Here is a 16876-nt window from a genome sequence, read left to right as displayed (position 1 = left end):
TACTTTGTATCTTTGCTCCAGCTGCTGATGTCGGTGTTTGAGAACAGCATGAAGGAGCGACTCATCACCGAGAATGAGCCCTTTGATTGGGAGAAAGCAGGAAGTGATGTCACGCTGTCGACCAGCGCCTCCTCTCAACCACAGCACAACACCCGACCCACTGCCGCTATGGTGGGGTAAGAACCACATTGTCCACAGTAGAAGACGCAATCTGCTGTTCTTCCCTTCTAATGCAGAAGTTAAAAATCTGTCAAGCAAGCGACAAACATCACTAATGTTCCTTTTGTTGAAAGGAAAGAAAGTTGTGTGAGAGTTTGGGCATACAGTTTAGTTGTACATACATGTAACGTCACCCTAACCTGAAGCCATGAAGGTGACACCTCATGAGTCCTCATCATTCATCATCATCCATTGCCCCTGGCTCACCTATGATAATTCCTGTCCTCATTCCGCCCCACAGAGCCATCGTGACGCCGGGTCCTGGAGATCCTCAGCGGGAGAACACCGATGACGTTCTACAGGACGAACACCTTAGCGACCAGGAAAATGCCCCGCCGGCTCCGCCCACCCGGGCGCCGGGGGATGCGGGGGTCCAGCACCCTGGGGAGCCCGGAGAGACCTGGGAGGACACTGACTTCAACCGCAACAGACTCAGGATCAGCCTGAACAAGGTGTGCTAACACAATGTGGACATGAAGTTTGGATGTAGATGCAGTAAATAATAGTTATCTTGTGTTAATAAGAAATGGCTGCATAAGACAAAGTTTGCATGTAAACTTAAACCTCACTCTCAGGGGGTGCAGGAGGAAGAGGCGGGTCGGGGGGCATGTCCGGGGTCACCGGTTCGAGTTGGAGTTCCAGAGTCTCCTACGGGTCAGGCCCGGTCCTTACGGTACCGCCGGGTCAACAGCCCGGAGTCTGACCGCCTGTCTGCTGCAGAGGGCCGAGCCGACTACGGACAGAGGTGAGACTTCACACCTAGCAGGGGGCGTCGTCTTTCCAAGGCAGAAATCACTGTTTTACATTCGAGCCGACAAAGACAAATTTGTCTTCATGTCCTCCAGGTCCAGGATGGACATCCTAGGCTCGCCTTCTCGCCACGTTTACTCCTCCCAGCCAGCTCAGATGTTATCTGTTGACCCTGGTTGTCGAGGCGACCGCCAGGTAAGCGGGCGTCAGGAGATTTCGGTGGCGTCTGTGGACCAGGAGGCACACAGCAACGCCTTCATCCGCTCTGTCCCATTGGCCGAGGAGGAGGACTTTGACAGCAAAGAGTGGGTGATCATCGACAAGGAGGCGGAGCTACGTGACTTCCAACCAACCACTTCGGGAACCACTGATGAGGAGCCCGAGGAGCTCCGCCCTCTGGAGGAGCAGGAGGAGAGGAGGAGGCTCAGGGCAGGTAAGAGACAGAGAGGGGGTAGGGGGGGGAGAGAGAGAGAGAGAGAGAGTACAAGACTCCTCCTCAATCAGTGTCTGTACTTACAGCATCGACCCTCGTGTGATTCTTGACACGTGTGACCGTTTGTTTTCATGGTGCTCAACATAAGGATACGGCTCACAGGAACTCATGACAGGCAGGCCTCAGGTCCAGGAAGTTGATCTTCTTTGGCTCGTTTGACTTCCCTCGAATAAGAGTCTGAGATGTTGGAGCAGACACATATGTGTTACATACATGTGTTACATACATGTGTTACATACATGTGTTACTTTCTACCATTTCTGATCAGGTTTTTGTTTTCTGTCGGGTTCAGAACAAGTTTGTGAGAATGGCTCGGGTAACTTTGGGTAATGTCTGGTTTTGCGTCAGCAGGGGGCGAGCTGGTGGTTCGGCCAAAGACGCACACCAGGGACAGCAGCCGAGGATTGCTAACGCTAACAGAGGAGGAAGCGTCACGTAGGAGCGGTGGAAGCCCCGCCCAGTCGCCCTGTCACTCCCTCCCATCGGGACGCCCCCGCCGGAGAGAGTCGGAGCCCATCGGACCTCAAAGACCGGTAAGAGACCCGGCCAACCAATCAGAACAGAGCCAGGCTCTCTGCTGGCACGTTAGCGGACAGACCAGTGAAGTGGGCGTAGACAAAGGTTTTGGTTTCGGTTCTGTACTCAAAACGATCTGCACTGCAGCGCCACCACGTGTCCGTCCACTAACATGCAGCTGAAAGAGCCATTAAAATCTGAGACCCTTCTTCATTCCTCCTCTTCATCGCTGCAGATGGTTTAGTACAACTCTTGGTTCTTCCTCTGGCTCAGTGGGAGACAATGACATCATCATGAATGGACTAAAACATGTTTCCAGTTAGGAAGAGCAAATGTACTTCCTAATTTACTCGGATGACAAAAACATTTCTGTGATAAACGTCATAAACGAGCTGCACGACTTTAGCTAACTTTAGCTCACATTAGCTCACATTAGCTCACTTTAGCTCTCTTTAGCTCACATTAGCCAGTTGTCAGAATGGAGCCGTTAACACGAAAGCTGAAACTGTATAAGATTTAAACAATTACATTTTTCTGGGTTGTAAACTTCAGATTAATGAGACGTTTGCTCATCACCAGGGTAAAAGTGAATGTTGTTACCTAGCTCATCGGTGCTATGCTTCATTTTAGCACAGGAAAGACAGGAAGGCCCACCAACACTTGTCAAATCTTTTCGTCAGGCTAAGCTGCGCTCACCCAAATGCTAGCATTACCATGCTAACGTGAGCCTCACCCAAAGAGTATTGAAATGTTCAGTGTGTTGCCGTGACAACAGCATGTTAACAAATCTCTGTTTGGCAAATACAGTTAAGGTGCTAGCATTAGCATGTATACACGATTAGCAATATGCATATAACTTAGCATGACAAGAATAACACTTGGCCCGTTGTTCCACGGTCTAAGCTCCGCCCTTAACCTCATTCTGTGAAGAGGAGGAGCTATCGCACACTACAACTGTTCAGGTTGGAGGAATCTTATTACTGTGTAGTTTGCCTTTAGTTGTACCATAGCGTTAGCATGGTAAGCTACTTCCTGTTGTGATTTGATTGCTCCACACCTTTCTGACCAATGAGCAGACGCAGCGCTGTCATATGACCTTTGTTGACCTGTCAGAACATCCCTCTCGTGCTGGACTCGTTCTTTGAAACACACAGTGCTTTTTGGTGAACCTGGTGCCACTAACAGGGGACATGGGGGTTGCCAGTTTAGCTCAAGAGCGCCAAGAGAAGTCGTGATTAACAAAAAGCAACGTCAAAACGACCAAAATGACTCAAACCGGACTTCAGGGACTCGTGTGATTTTTGATTGTCGAGGAAGTCAAAACTAAAAATACAAATGCTTCCACTTCCTGTTCCGTAACCAAGCTTCGTGCCCAGCTGCTAACAATGATGTCACCAGGTCTACAGCAGCATTGTGAGGCAGCCAATCAGCTGTCGATGACGATGATGCTCGGCGTTGGTCTGCGTGTCCTGTTGACGGTCGTTCCCGGTGTATCACGTGGCGACGAGCAGCAGGTGGCGTGATGTGCCGGCATGCAGCGTGTAACTGCAGAGGACAGCACAGCCACCTGGGGGCAGCGTGTCGCCGCCGTGCGCTACATCAACTCCATCGTGTAAATATTTAGAATATTTGCTCTTTCCAAGTTTTTCCATATAAGCTGCAGATTCCTGGCCTGCTGGCCTCGCAGCTGCTCACAGGGAAGAATCGTCCATTTTCATCCACTTTCACGGGTTGGTGTCACAACCTTCAGCTCAGCCACGCCCCCTGGTGGAACTTCATGAAGAAATACAAACAAACACAGACAACAATGCAAAATGCAACAGTTCAAAACGCCCAAATGAAACTTTTAGTCTTAAAAAGTCTAAACTTCAGGACAAAACATGATTTTTATAATGAATGTGAAATGAATAAATGTTTATTTTCAGTTTGAAACGATAAATGTTTATTACTATGAAAATATTATTCAAGTTTTCATCTTAAACCATATCCCCACCACACACACACACACACACACCTATACTGTACACATATATACAAGTGCTGTATACACACACATGCACACACACCAACTGTACACACACACACTAACTTTACATTACATTACATTACGATCATTTGGCAGACACTTTTATCCAAAGCGACTTACATTACATTACCACCCTTCGCAGAGGGGGGAGCAATTGCGGGTTCGGTGCCTTGCTCAGGGGCACCTCGGCAGGGACTCGAACCGGCAACCCTCCGGTTCCCAAGCGGAAGCTCTACCCACTGAGCTACTGCCTGCCTTTATACACACCAACTGTATACACACACACACACACACACACACGCTAACTGCATACACACACAGGCAGTTTCATAGTGTGTATCTCAGTCAGGCTCAGTTTTGTGTTTGAACATGTCTTGTGGCAGTGAGTGAGTGACAGCAGTGGCCGCTGCAGCGTGATTGGCTGCAGAGTGAAAAGAGTGGTCGCTGTCCGTTGGCGGGAGTTTGGACCTGTGGGGGGGGGGGCGGCGATTCTGTCACAACGGTCTCATTGTTGGGCGAGCAGGTGACGCGTTTACACATCCTGAGGTCCACAACAAAGACCAAAACTCAAACACATGAATCATTACAAACATTCCACAAAGTTTTACCTTTTTGCATTTGTGTCAATTCTGTCACATTGACGGAGCAGACTTAGAGGTCGGGCAGATGAAAGCACATTGGTTCGATTGATTGATCTTCTCCTGCAGCCTCCCGGCCTGCTGTAGGTGGCGCTGGAGGAAAGGTCAAAGGGCACCGGGCAGATCAAAGGAGTTTATGATTGGTCTGGGGTTTGATGTTTGGTGTGCACAAACACACATGTTGTCCTGCTGGTGGTGCCAGAAGGTGTCAGGATGTGACTGCAGACCCATAAATGTGTAATCAATTCTTTGATATACTGAATTAATTTTTCCCTCAGCAGGATTTTCCTTATGAGTGTGGTGGCGTCATTTATTTTTTGCATTGATTTTGATTTATTTTTGCATTTGTGTATTCTTCTGATTTGATCATCTGATTGTGGCTGAGCTCACTCTTTATGATTTCCTGCCTGCTCATGATGTCCTCATACGTGGACGCTGCTGGACGTGAACACATTGATCACTGTTCTATTCTGTTCCACCTCTTAAAGGCTGATCAGTGATCTGTGAGTGTGGCAGGAGGTCATTTTAGCGAATCCCTGGCTTCCACCTTTCCTTTATTTCTTTCTGTCAATCCTCGCCGAGAGCCGAATCTGGCTCTCCGCCGCCAACCACGGAGGAGCGCCGTATTCTGTTCCGTTTCCCCTCCTCCACATTCACAACTACCGCCGCCTCTGCCCCCGAGCAATCGCTTTAAAAGTACACTGTATGTCGAGTTTGACTCGCCCGAGGAGAAAAGAGCGAGGGCGCCATTGGGACGAGACGAGAAGAAATAAAGTGATGTTTCGGGGTAAGCACAGTTTAGGAATCGTCCTTTACTTCTGTTTCCTCACTCACTTTCTGTTCCAAACTTCCTTTTCCTTCTGTTGCTGACATGTTTCCTCCTTCTCCCCGTCGTGTGTCTGTGTTTGTGTGCTTGACGACTCCATCTCTCTTTTCGTTCTTCCCTCTTTGCTTTGCTTTTCATTTCCAGTGATAATGTGAAAAATCCCTACAAAATAAAAGCTCAACCAGGCTGGAGGTGTTTGTAGATTAGCGAGTTCTTGTGCTCGTGACTTTTCTGTCCTGTAATAGTGCTTCTTTGTGTGGGGGGGGGGGTATATTTTAACATTCTTTTTCCAGCTAGAGGGATGCTAGTCTGACCAATCTGGCAACCCACATAGCTAACAGTTGATTGGTTGAAATGTCTGCTTAGGTATCTGTAGCTTCTTCAGTGTACAGTAGTTGGAACAGTAGGCAGATTTACTCCAACACTCGCTCAGCTTCTCTTCCCAGGCTCCTCCCCTCACTGCTTTTAACCAATCGGCTGAAGGCTTCAGATATGTGGGAGCCAATCAGCTCTCTCCTGTGTGAAGTCATTCTTTGAGGGGGGAGGAGACGAGGACAGGAAGCCAATCAGAGTGATGGGATGCAGCTGTAGGAAAACATTTATTTTATTCATAAGTTGGTTTTCCCACCTTGTCTGGCTAACCGCCATGCCCTCTTTTGTCTGATTGGTCTGTTTGCAGGTGGAGGAAGACAGGCACCAACCGCGGCCCAATCAGCTGAGGAGGCTGGCCTCCTACGTCTTCTCCTCATCCACGCTGGAGACGGAGCAGTACCCGCACGGAGGAGGCAGCTTCATCCAGAGGAGCCGCTCGGCTGAGAGTAGCCCCGCCCATATCACCAGCTCTGCCTCCCTGGCTCGCCGGCGGCACGGCGGCGGCCTGCCGGCGCCTGGTAGCCCGCGGAGCAGACACTCGGTCCTGAACGTGCCGCGGACGCAGCTGCAGCAGATGTTGGCGAAGCTCATGAACAAGAACAGCAGCTGAGACGACTGAGAAGACACACACACACACACACACACACACGGCTACATACACACTTATATGCAGGGCCTGTCCAAGCCTTTCTGGGGCCCTGGGCAGAATATGCCCCTCCCCCCCCTCCATAACCCAGTTTGAACTGGAGACGACTCAGGCCTTTTCAGTGATCTGTGAGTGTGGCAGGAGGTCATCTTAGAGAATCCCTGGCTTCCACCTTTTCTTTATTTCTTTCTGTCGCTCCGGCGTCGCTCAGCCAAACTGTGGCCGAATACTAATGTTAGTATGCTAATGTGCTTGCACTTAACATGCTAACGTGCTTGCACTTAACATGCTGAAGCTACACTTCTATGTGCTACATGATATGTAACATGTAGCATCAATCATGTTACCATGGTAGCATCAGCGTTAGTGTGTTAACATACAAGCGTTAAGCCTGTAAAGCCATTTAGCACATTAGCATGTTAACATGTTAGCATGCTAATGTGCTCATAGGAACCACCCTCATTGCCTCACAAGTTCAAAAATCAACTCCCAAATTAAAACACTGAAGAGTTTAATCATCATAAAAACTGCAAATGTAAAATAAAACAGGCCAAGTTCTCGTCCAAATTTGAGGATTTGTGCTGACAAACATGAAAAAAGAAAACATTTGTGTTTCTAATTCAGCTGGTGCTAGGCCCCTGGAGTCGCTCTGCATATATGACCACCCCCACACACACACACACTCACACACATACACATTAATCAGTCCCTACATCAAAAACAAAAGAAAATCAAGAGTCAAATATTTTTGTCATATAAACAAATGAAGTTAAGTTCTTGGAGCAGCAGACTTCAGGAGGAACACGAGACAGTGGTTAGCAGTGTAGATGGTCCTGGGTTCAGATCCGGACCCGCTCCTCTCCGTGTGGATTTCCCTCCCTAAGTATCAAACAATCATGCCTTTGCCCTTGGCCAAAGCATTACTGTCTGGGCTCAGCTGAGACGTTTGGGGTCCAGGCAGACCCGGTCTGTCTCCCTCATACTTTTAAACTTGCTTGCTTCAACGCTACTGCAGTTCATTGCATAAAATCGAGCCTTCGTCACAGCTAACACCTCTGTCAAGACCCAACAAGCCAAAGATTAGTTCAACAAAGCATTTTTCTTCCCACACTTAACAACTTGGTAAACTCCCAAAATAAAATAAGAGCCTAACAAAAGTACAAAAAATGCTAATCGAATTTGTTACATATTGCACATCGGGAATATAGTTCATGATTTAAAACTCTTTGAATCCGAAACCCCAGCGGCTCCCTCCCTCTCAAAGTGGAATGATTCCCTCACCTGCACCTCCCCTTTATCATCAAACCCTGTGAAAGTTTAAACCCGACCCAAGCTCGATACGAAGTCCCGTTGGGGCACCGGCACCTGATCTATAGTGTATAGGTCTGAACCTCCCGGGCCGCGAGGCATCGTTTTATTCATGGCGTATAAACTGAGATGAACCAAACACACGCAGAGACAGAAGCTGAGTCCAATTCCAACGACCAACCATCCTGTTGGGACTGATTAATAACCACCTAATATGGATGCACAGTCATACAATGCAACAAGCCATAACAGACACACACACACATGCACACAGCTACACTAACACTTCACATTGGAGAACAGAAGAAGAAGAAGCAGAAGAGGAGGAACGTGCTGAAGATGGAAAATGTTTTTCATGCAATAAACAATTCAAGCCTCTGCAAACCTGATGTTGCACACGCCACAAATCTGGCGAACTGCTGGAAATAAAGAAATGTGAAAGTGCAGATTTCCTTGGTGTTTGTGTGACGGCGGCGGATGGCAAGCGGACAGCTGACAGACTGTTAAAGCTTCACGGCGTTTCTTCCTTTTTCGTTGTTTGGCTTTTGCTGCTGAAACGACGGCGCCATCGTCTGGGAATGCAGGTCGTCCCAGCCGTCATCATCCGAGCAATATTGCAAACACGCCACATCTCCACCGACACACGACCGCGAACACGCCTCATTAAATTTCGCATATGAAGACGTTGTTGGTTTTCTCTGCGTTTGTCGTTTTAATCTATGAACAAAGTGGGTGCAGGCAGACCAACTTCCTGTTTCTGGAGTTTGATTGAAGCTGTTACAGGGCGGACGTACGGTGGCCCATGAGTCCAAAACACCACTCAGAACTACGCGGAGAGACCTTCTTACATTCATTACAGTCATTTAAGGAAACAAACTGAACCCTCAACACACATTTGACAAAAGATGACAAAGTAATTTTACAATATTTCATGATTTTTGGGAAAGTTGCACCTAAACTTGTTCACTGACGGTGCTGTGAGATCTTTAGCGTTCACTCAGCAGGCCTGTAGGTCATCATGGACCCAAACATCCCAAGCAACAGCAGTGGCCTAGTTAAGACGCAATTTACGCAAACATCTTTACCATTTGTATATTCAACAAAAAACAACTAAAATAGAATATTACAAAAAAAATTAACAGTTAACAAAAAGAGATATTTCACTCATTAAACCCTTAAACACAGACTGACATCATCTTATCACTTCCTAAAGCCAATATTTGGGGGGCTGCAAAAGGAGGCGGAGCTCTGAGTGAGTTCCTTGTTATGGACCTTAAACGACATGAGTGTGTGGTTGTGCCAGGCTAACGGGCTTCTGTACTTCCATCTATATCTGTGTTAGCGGATTGGGGGCGGAGCCTGCGTCCCCAGAGATTGTCTCTCCCTGTTTGCAGATCATCTTGTCCTGTTGGCCTCAGCAGCTGTGACCTCAGACATGCGCGGGCTGGTTCGCAACGCATTGGTAATGCAACAAGAAGCATGTGATCGGTCAGTCACGCAACACTGAAACATTGTATGTGTGTACGTGATTGTACGCCGAACCCTGAAGATGTTGGTTGGTTTTCTTCTCGTGTGTTGTACTTATTCTGTGTTCTGCTGTTTTGGTTACAAACCTGCCTTCTTTTAGCACTACGGGTGGGGAGGGAAGTGGTTAGCAGCTGGGATGAGGGTCAGCGCCTCTGAATCTGAAGCCTTGGTTCTCCAGGTGCAGAGTGAGTTTGAGTGTGAGATCCGTAGGAGGACTGGTGCAGCCTGGTTGGGTGGAAAAACGGTTCACGACTCTGAGATAATGCTTTCATTGCCATGGTAACAAGATGTCGATCACATTTCCAATTGTAGTCCTCATTGGTGTGTCAGGGAAGCTTATTCATTCACGCCTCTTTCAGGCTCAACGCTCCACGTGTCACAGCAGCAGGGCTCCACGTCACGTTAAGTGGTTACATAAGGTCGATATCCGCACCTGAAACCACAGACAAAGTGTTTGAGAGAGGGAGGAGATGGAAATGTGTGTGGGTAACATTGAGGATGTGGGTCAATGGTCTGCTGATCTCTGGCGTCATTAAATGCCAGTTTGTCCCCTTCGTGCCACTCTCAATGGGCAAGGGAGGGGAGTGCAGGTTAGATGGACTGGAGACGGCGTTGAGGTATGATTTGGCTTTAATGCCGCGTTACTTCTGCCGCTCTGCTCTCTTGTCTTCGCTCTGATGTTTGGGATGAAGGTAGAAGGTTCTGGTGGTTTCAGTGTGAGAGTTAGAGGAGCTGATCTGATCTGGTACGTTTCCCTGAGAAGGAAGAAGAGCTGGCAGATATCCTTCAGAAAAATCTTAAACCGGCACCAGGATCAGAAGCGTCCAGGGTCCTGTCTCGGTGCTGTGCCCTCCTCCGTGACCACAAACTATTTTTCTGGGTCCTTAATGTTCCATGAGTGTTGTTCGTTGTTGCGTAACGTTGCACCAACGCGCTGCTATGTGTTTAATCATTATGAATGTCAAGAGATCTTTTAGGATGAAAGTGTTGCTGATCAGAAGCTGCTCCACAGAGGGCGCTAACATGCAGAGAAAGCCAAGCTGTTGCTTCCTTGTTGCGTTTAAGGGCTACATGAACTAAATATGCACCACTCGCTCTCACGACTCATCACAGCTTCTCTTTGTTTGGATGCTGCTAGTTGTGGAGGTCCTGTTGGTTTAGCATTTAGCATTACTTTAAAACCACTGTAAGTGAATGTACAAAGTGGACTAGCTGCTAACTCCGAACTTTAATTTGCACGCCTGCAGAATGATTTGAGGCACGACAGCAGCGCCACCTTCAGTTGAATCCAGGAGGCGGGGCGTGTCGACCCGCTCTACCTCTTGACAACTTAAGACTTTGCAGCTGATTGACATGCTGGTTTGCTGAACCTAAAGACTGTTTACCGACTGTCGCCGCTCTTTGCATGAGATCTGCTCTTTCTATGACAAAACTCAAAATGACAGCACTGTACTGTAATCACCATGGAAACACACACAGTGAACACACACCTGACGTAATGATGTAAATAACACACTTGCTACTTGAGAAGATGCTCACGGATCAAAATCGCACCGTGGACAAATCTGGATTAGAATCAGCGACGTAAAACCGTACGATACTGACGTTTGATCACACGCTCTCATTGTACCGTGTTTGTGTGTTCCTGTTTTGTTGGCTTCATCTGTTGTGGCCGAAGAGCTGCACTGTAAAAAAACAAATCCTTCGCGAGAAAAGAAATAACGCAAATTTTGTTTTGCAGGAACAATCTGATGAACATCTTGCGTCGCCACAGAAAAATGTTTCACCAGTCAAGTAAAAGAGAATATTTCAGATTTTTTGATATTATCAATCACCTCTTTCCTGTATTGATTCTTTATTATAATCATTACTTGCTAATAATGATTGTAATAACTGGTTCTTTGTCAGTGAACATGTCTGGTGACTTGTTTACCTGCAACAGTCGAGTGTCAAGCATAAAATCACGAAACTCTTCAGTCGATTCTACCATTGATTTTCTGATGGATCCAGAAAACTCATACAAGAAAACAAACTTATAAACTTTGCTCGCTAAAGTCTACTGAACTTTACAGATTTTCACCAAATTAGATTTGACGTCCTTCTTCAGTTAGATTCTGAAACATTTTGAATATTTCCTTCCGAATCTGACGTTCAAACTAAGCGAGTGGTTGGCAGGAAAAGTTTGGCACGAGCGTTCCGTGTACAGAAACTTCATTTGTGTCAGACGTCCGCCTCAAAGTAACGTTTATACCTCATGAGTCACAAAGGACGTATGTAAGTCAAATGTATAACGTGATTTAATGGACGTGTTTGATATGTTAGTGCTGATTCTTATGGAACAACAGGGTGATATTGTGTAAATAAGAGAGAGAAAAATATGCATTGAGTCTTAAGCGTGTTCATCTACATGTTAGTCCATCTGTCATAGTCACTTCACCTACATTCTTTATGGAAATCCTCTTGTTCTCCTTCTGCAGAGTCAGATGAGATCATGGACGCAGGTTTCATCTCTGTGGTCGCGTGTGAAATATCGCATCCGTGAGTTGCGAACACGTGAAGGGCCTAAAGTCGGAAATAGGGCTGAATTGAAAACGTACAGATTCTTAAGCTAAACATATTGAGGTGGCCTCTGCTATGGACGTCACTGTCACCGCGGTCCATAACTTTGAGCTCCTCACACTGTGATGTGTTTGAGTGGCATGTTTGTATGTTATCACAAGACATGAATACGATAAATGTTAAGTATCATATAAGCTGTGACTGCGTCTGATCTGTAAGGATCTTGTGTACGTTTCTCGTTGTTCAGTGCCGTTTACATTCGTCAATCATTTGCTTACCAGAAAAAATTGATCATTCTTCCCTAACGGAACTTGAATGCCTCAATTGTAGTCATTAAAGTCAGCAAGGGCATGTGGTCGCTAAGCGTCCCAACTGCCAAATACATGGGCTCGGTAAGCCAAGTCTCTCATGAGGCGCATCACAAGCCTGTCCTAGATGGGAGTCCGTGATGTAAACCCACATCGAACATACATACATACATGAAGGCAGCGTAGGACCAGGAGGTGTTTAGCCCAGCTTAGCACAAAGCTCCAGCCGAGTCATTGTGCTAAGCTAAGCTAAATTTGCGGCATATCAGCAGATGGAATGTAAGTCACAAACATTTTCTGCCACGTTTTGTCACGTGAGAGAAAGTTGTCTCAGATCGCAAAGACGCTGTGAAACTACAGACGCATCCAGTTCACTAGCATGACCCACGCTAGGCTGCTCCTCGTCTTTGTGCTAAGCTAGCCTAAGCTGGTTAAGCTACACCCGTTGTGGACCGCAGAGATAAAACTCAAATCCATCGTCTCGTCTGACTTTGCGCAAAACATAGAAGAATGTAGCTTATTATAAAGCAATAAAGGTTTGTGGAAGTAAACAAGATAAAGAGCTTGTTGTGTCCGTCCAGCGTGATCCGTGAGCGTCTCGCGTGTAAAATACATGTAAGCGTTTTTGTTTTCTATCACTTTATGACTGTACAGTACTGCTTGTATAATTTACAGTTGACGCATGTATTTTAAACCTTTTGTAAATCCATGAAAGCTGTGTACATATATACAGACGTGTAGAGAGTCATTAGGTTTGCAGTTAATCTCTACTAGCATGATACTTAGCGGGGTTTAGTATGTATGTATGTACAGGCTGTATGTTCAATCTTTATGAAGGGAAACACTTGAATCAGCTGATACCAGTCTGCGTGCTGTCAAAGGAGAAACTCTGCAATGCATTTTTTGTGCCTTTTCTATCAACATATGTAATCTAGACAATCTTGAAAAGCTTGTGTTAAACCAAAATTACATTAAAATGGTTTTGGGGGCAAACTCCCTCCAGTCGTCCCTTTTTCTTAAAACCTTTTTAGCACGAAAACACTTCAAGCCGGAAAGTCAGCAAGCAAGTGTAAACAGGGTTTTGGCCCGATTCGTTGGTTTAGATAGTGGTTTACACCAAAGGGTCAAGGGTCAAGGTGGAGATGGTCTGGGCCTTAACATGGAGGTGCAGAAGATCATAATGCTGCTTTTGTTCTGTTATGCAAAGACTTTTGTAGAATTAGTATTTTAGTATAGAATAAGATACATCCCAACAGTGGAGGTGGAGGACTCCCAGTCAACCGGAGAACGTGTGTAGTATCAGGAAGCCAATCTCTTGGAAATGCGCCTTTATCAGCTGATTGATTGATTGCCAATTTTTCATGTCGGAAAATTGGTATTTCCCAATTTCCCACACCACCCCTTATTTAAAAGGGGAAAAGGGATAGCGGGTAGTTAACCTAAGCCTCAAAGATTCACCATAAGTCTTAATTAAAATTATCAAATTAATTAATTAATTAAATGGGAATAATTTAAAGATTAATTTTGCACTCGAAATCAATCTGGAAGGGTGAGACTTGCCGTAGACAGGCTGGATCATGCAATGTTCAATTTCAGACACTTCTTGTTATGATATGAAAGGATTTATTATGAAAGGATTTATTAACTGATGATGATGGCCAAATTATAGACACACCCACTAGTGGGACCTGGATTAAACTAAAATGAGGGTCTAGTTTAATAACAAGGGTATACAAAAGGGCCGATAAGCACATGTGTATGGGCGGAGTTTCAAAGTTCAAAGTTCAGTACTAAGATGGCAAATTCACTCCTATCTTCCCTGTGTATATGTGGGGAGTCCAGGTGGATTTGGGCAGATTCTTGCGCTGATCGCAGGGCTTCAAGTCTTCCGGTCCATGTGGGGCGATTTGGAAGTTTGTCGACAGAGAATTCAAGAAACAGGACGAAACCGCTTGCCTCCTCGTTTGCAATCAGGATTCGGGTCGAGCAATCAAAAAGAAATCTTGCCGGCAACAGATTCAGAGAAAAAGAAAAAGGTGTTCACTGAGACAAAGTTGTGGTCTTTTGTTTAGGGAGAGACAGGGAGGACCTCCTAACGTCTTCAGAGCAGCACGGGAGAGAGCTAGCTTGTGGGTTCACTGAATTGGAAAATTCAGGGCAAATTCCTGGGTTTCTTCCTCTTCCTTACTGCTTGGGTTGTGCTGGAGGGAGTGAACTCATTTTTTTTCATTTAAGATTAAGATTAAGTTTATTCATCATGTTGCATGCAATTCACGCACAAATTACATGCAATTGAAATTTATCTTGCACCCCCTCTTACATATCACACACACAAACACATGCATTACAGAGGGGGTGCAGGGCAGCCATTTTTCGGCGCCCATGGAGCAGGTGGGGGTTCGGTGCCTTGCTCATGTGCACCTCGGCAGTGCTCTGGAGGCAAACTGGCAACTCACCAGCTACCAGTCTGCTTGCTTGGTCCACACAGGGGACTCGAATTGGCGACCCTCCGGTTCCCAGCTGTCGACCCAGCAGACTGAGCTACTGCCGCCCCTCTCTTTCATACTGTAAATGATCTCACAAGCAAGGGTTAACCTTTTGAGCAATGTCGCGGCAATGACATCTTCACATCAAGGTGTGAAGAGGGGGTTGGTCCACTACATCTCTGGATTGTAGTTTTGTGAAGAAAGAACCGCATGGCCGACCACATGGTCTTCAGGGTTTGATTGTGACCATAGGCCCCTACATCAGCTGGAAGAATTCCTGACCTCCCACAGTGCAGGCGTGGAGACAGCATAGGACAGTAGTGATTTGATTAAAGCAGCAGTTTAAATGCATTTCTGTGCATTTCTTATTCTTTCTGTGCCAAGCCGATGTATGTGTCCAGATCATTAACTATACCTTCATTTGAGTTAGTTTGCTGTCACCATTGAAGTTTTCCTGGAAATAATAATAATTAAAAAATAATAATGTGTTTTTTTTAGGTGTTGTCACAGATGGAGCAGAATGCAGCGTCGCCGCCATCGCCGGACTATCGGACCAAAGGTCAGACCGAAGAGAAAGAGCACTTCCACATCCTCCCCCAGCTCCAGGCCAAGAGAGCAGACTTCCTCACCGTCATGCTGACCGGCACTCTGCCTCAGCGCCGAAGCTTCGCCACAGCTGACGAGGACATCCCAGACCCGCAGGGGCCGAGGGACGACGATGTGACGAAGAGCGAATCCAACAGCGAAGCCAGTCAGAAGAGCACGGAGCGCAGCCAGGACGCTGCGCCATCCACGCTCATGGCCGAGGACCAGAGGGGCCAGAGGGAGCCAGCCTCCGGCGGGGAAGCTGACCCCGATCTCGAGGATGCCTCCAAGACCCTTGTCCTCTTCTCCCCCGGAGACACCCGAAAGTCGCCCTCTGGTGGCGACCATGTTCTCGAGGGCGACTTGGCTACACCAGGTGCCCTGACACTGTGTAATGAACGTCCCTTAATCGGGGACGTAATCCAGCCAGAACCGCCTGAGACCGGCGGGTTGTCCCCTGCTCTTAGGTTAGACCGCAGGCCCTCCACTCCCATTGCTCCAGCATCACCGCCCTTCACCAAAGTAGAGCGCACTTTCATCCATATTGCCGAGACGTCACACCTCAATGTAATGTCTTCCAATGGTCACTCTGCCAGGGAAAGTGACCGGGAACTCTTGGTGGTAATGAAGGAGTCCACTCTTGAGAAGGACACACATGAGGAGGGAGAAGCACCCGAACAACTTGACATCCTGCAAAGATTCCGCAGAGAACCTCCAGAGGAGTCCATGCAAGTCCAGCTTCCCCCGGATGACAAATACCCAACAACTGAGAACGGTCCCTCAACTGTCACTGCCCAGTCTTTGAAACCAGTTGAAGCCATGTCTCCTGTTCATGAACATCAAGATCCCTTACGAGAACCCAGGAAGGATCCATCATCCACTGAAGAAGTTGCTAAGCCGCAGCTAACTAATGCAGAACCACAGGTGGTCGTTAAGCCCAGGATCCGAAGCCGAATTCCCGTGCTCATGTCTGAGGAGGACTCTGGCTCGGAACAGTCCACCTCCCTTTCGGCTCGGGCTCGGCTTCAGCAGCGGGTCAGGCAGCTGGATTTGGCACGTCTGCTGGTCCAGAAGCAGCAGGGTCGCTGGATGAGGAGGAGGATGCTGTCTGGGACTTCGTCATCGTTGTCCTCTGGAGACGAGGAACGTCGCAGGGCTTCGGAAACTCTGTCCACCACCGGCTCAGAGGAGGATACGCATACTTCAGATGAGTCTTTGGCCAGAAAGAGCTCCCGTCTGAAACCAACGGAGGAGGAGCAGGGTGCCAAGGAGAACAGGAGCAGGATACCCAGACCCGTCACCCCCATGAAGAGGCCTACAGGGGTGCTTGCTGCTGCACTTCCTTCCCCTCTGTCATTGCCAGAGACTGGCACCACCAAAGCGGCATCACCCTTCAGTAACGGGTACGTTTCTGACTCACAAACTCGCAAACCTCACATTGAGCTTGAAGTAACAATTATAAAACAGCGTTTGTTATTGGTCGTTGAAACCATTCAGCTCTTGCATCATGGTTCCAGTCTAAAGGACTCATACTTTGCGTACAGTTCCCTTTAGCCTATAAATAGTTGTTTGGTTTTGCAGCGTGTTCCCTTTGCATCCGTGGGCGTTATTGACCCT

The 16876-nt window shown here is 47.2% G+C and overlaps 1 protein-coding gene across 2 annotated transcripts in view; it reads left to right on the top strand.

Moving 5' to 3' along the window:
* ttbk1a (tau tubulin kinase 1a) overlaps positions 1–16876 on the top strand; it is a 31474-nt gene that overhangs the window by 12623 nt on the left and 1975 nt on the right. Inside the window, exons 10-15 of one of the 2 annotated variants that reach the window (XM_076170694.1) lie at positions 22–176; positions 461–671; positions 795–964; positions 1065–1402; positions 1814–1995; positions 15173–16662. In XM_076170694.1, the coding sequence (XP_076026809.1) occupies positions 22–176; positions 461–671; positions 795–964; positions 1065–1402; positions 1814–1995; positions 15173–16662 (2546 nt within the window). Of the gene's footprint in view, positions 1–21; positions 177–460; positions 672–794; positions 965–1064; positions 1403–1810; positions 1996–15172; positions 16663–16876 lie in introns of both variants that reach the window. The other variant, XM_076170693.1, reaches the window with a different exon arrangement.

Source organism: Genypterus blacodes, unplaced genomic scaffold (genome assembly GCF_046128005.1).
Source record: "Genypterus blacodes isolate CSIRO-AG114 ecotype Tasmania unplaced genomic scaffold, CSIRO-AGI_Gbla_v1 ptg000227l_1, whole genome shotgun sequence".
In the NCBI taxonomy this organism is placed as follows: domain Eukaryota; kingdom Metazoa; phylum Chordata; class Actinopteri; order Ophidiiformes; family Ophidiidae; genus Genypterus; species Genypterus blacodes.
The sequence above is the reverse complement of the archived record's forward strand: the minus strand, read 5'-3'. Positions and strand labels throughout refer to the sequence as shown.